The sequence below is a fragment of the Halyomorpha halys genome, unplaced genomic scaffold (genome assembly GCF_000696795.3).
Source record: "Halyomorpha halys isolate HHAL.00 unplaced genomic scaffold, Hhal_1.1 Scaffold567.1, whole genome shotgun sequence".
NCBI classification, from domain to species: Eukaryota; Metazoa; Arthropoda; class Insecta; order Hemiptera; family Pentatomidae; genus Halyomorpha; species Halyomorpha halys.
This window is the reverse complement of record NW_027109033.1, coordinates 354,596-355,379: the sequence shown is the minus strand read 5'-3', so window position 1 is coordinate 355,379 and position 784 is coordinate 354,596. Positions and strand designations below refer to the sequence as shown.

The window sequence follows — 784 nt, the reverse complement described above, 5'->3', positions numbered from 1 at the left end:
TTTGCTAATTTGCATTTTATAATAATCAGAAATGCATTTCCGTGTTAACTGTGATAGAAACTAATTTTTAAAATTATTTGTTGTTGTATGTTCTGTAGGTTGAGTTTTAGTTTTAAAACTAATTTAAATTAGTTTAAAATATAATTAATCTTAAATTAAATGAATTCAGATTTATAACAATATAATTTATCAATATCCATACACCAAGTGTCAAGGTGATAAAATCAAATATTGTATTAACATGATATTACTAAACAATTTATAGTTTTACAATAATTTAGTCTTATCATTTCTTATTATTGTTTAAACATCAGAATATATTAATACATTCTTTTAGAACTAGCCTTAGCGAATCACATGCCCGATTATCATTAAGAGACACTGTTACTTACGAAGATGCAGTTGCTGCGATTTATCTATATGAGGAATCAATAAGCATTCTTTTTGGTCCATCTGTCAGTTCAGAATTACCTAAAAGGACTGTAACTGCAAACTCTCCAGTTGAAATAGCACGACAGGTCAAAGAAATTTTAAATATTAAATGTATCTTCCTTAGATGTTTATTTTATTACAAATCCATTTCTTTTAGATGGATACAATCTTGGGAAAGTTTTCTTTATGGTTACAGTCTTACACGACAAATCAAAATAATTCTATCCCTGAAGACAATGATGGAAGCTTCCAGTTTTTATCTACTTCATCGATGAATTCAAGTGTGAATGACTTTTCTACTTTATGACTGTTTTTCTGGTTCATTCGATTCACACTAGCAAACTAAGCTTAT

The 784-nt window shown here is 27.6% G+C and overlaps 1 protein-coding gene across 2 annotated transcripts in view; it reads left to right on the top strand.

Annotated features, from left to right (window-relative positions):
- LOC106684292 (minichromosome maintenance domain-containing protein 2) overlaps positions 1-784 on the top strand; it is a 10,015-nt gene extending 9,231 nt beyond the window's left edge. For both annotated transcript variants that reach the window (XM_014426280.3, XM_014426279.3), the window contains 2 exons: positions 338-518; positions 590-784. In XM_014426280.3, the coding sequence (XP_014281766.1) occupies positions 338-518; positions 590-739 (331 nt within the window). In that variant the 3' untranslated portion in view covers positions 740-784. The remainder of the gene's footprint in view (positions 1-337; positions 519-589) is intronic.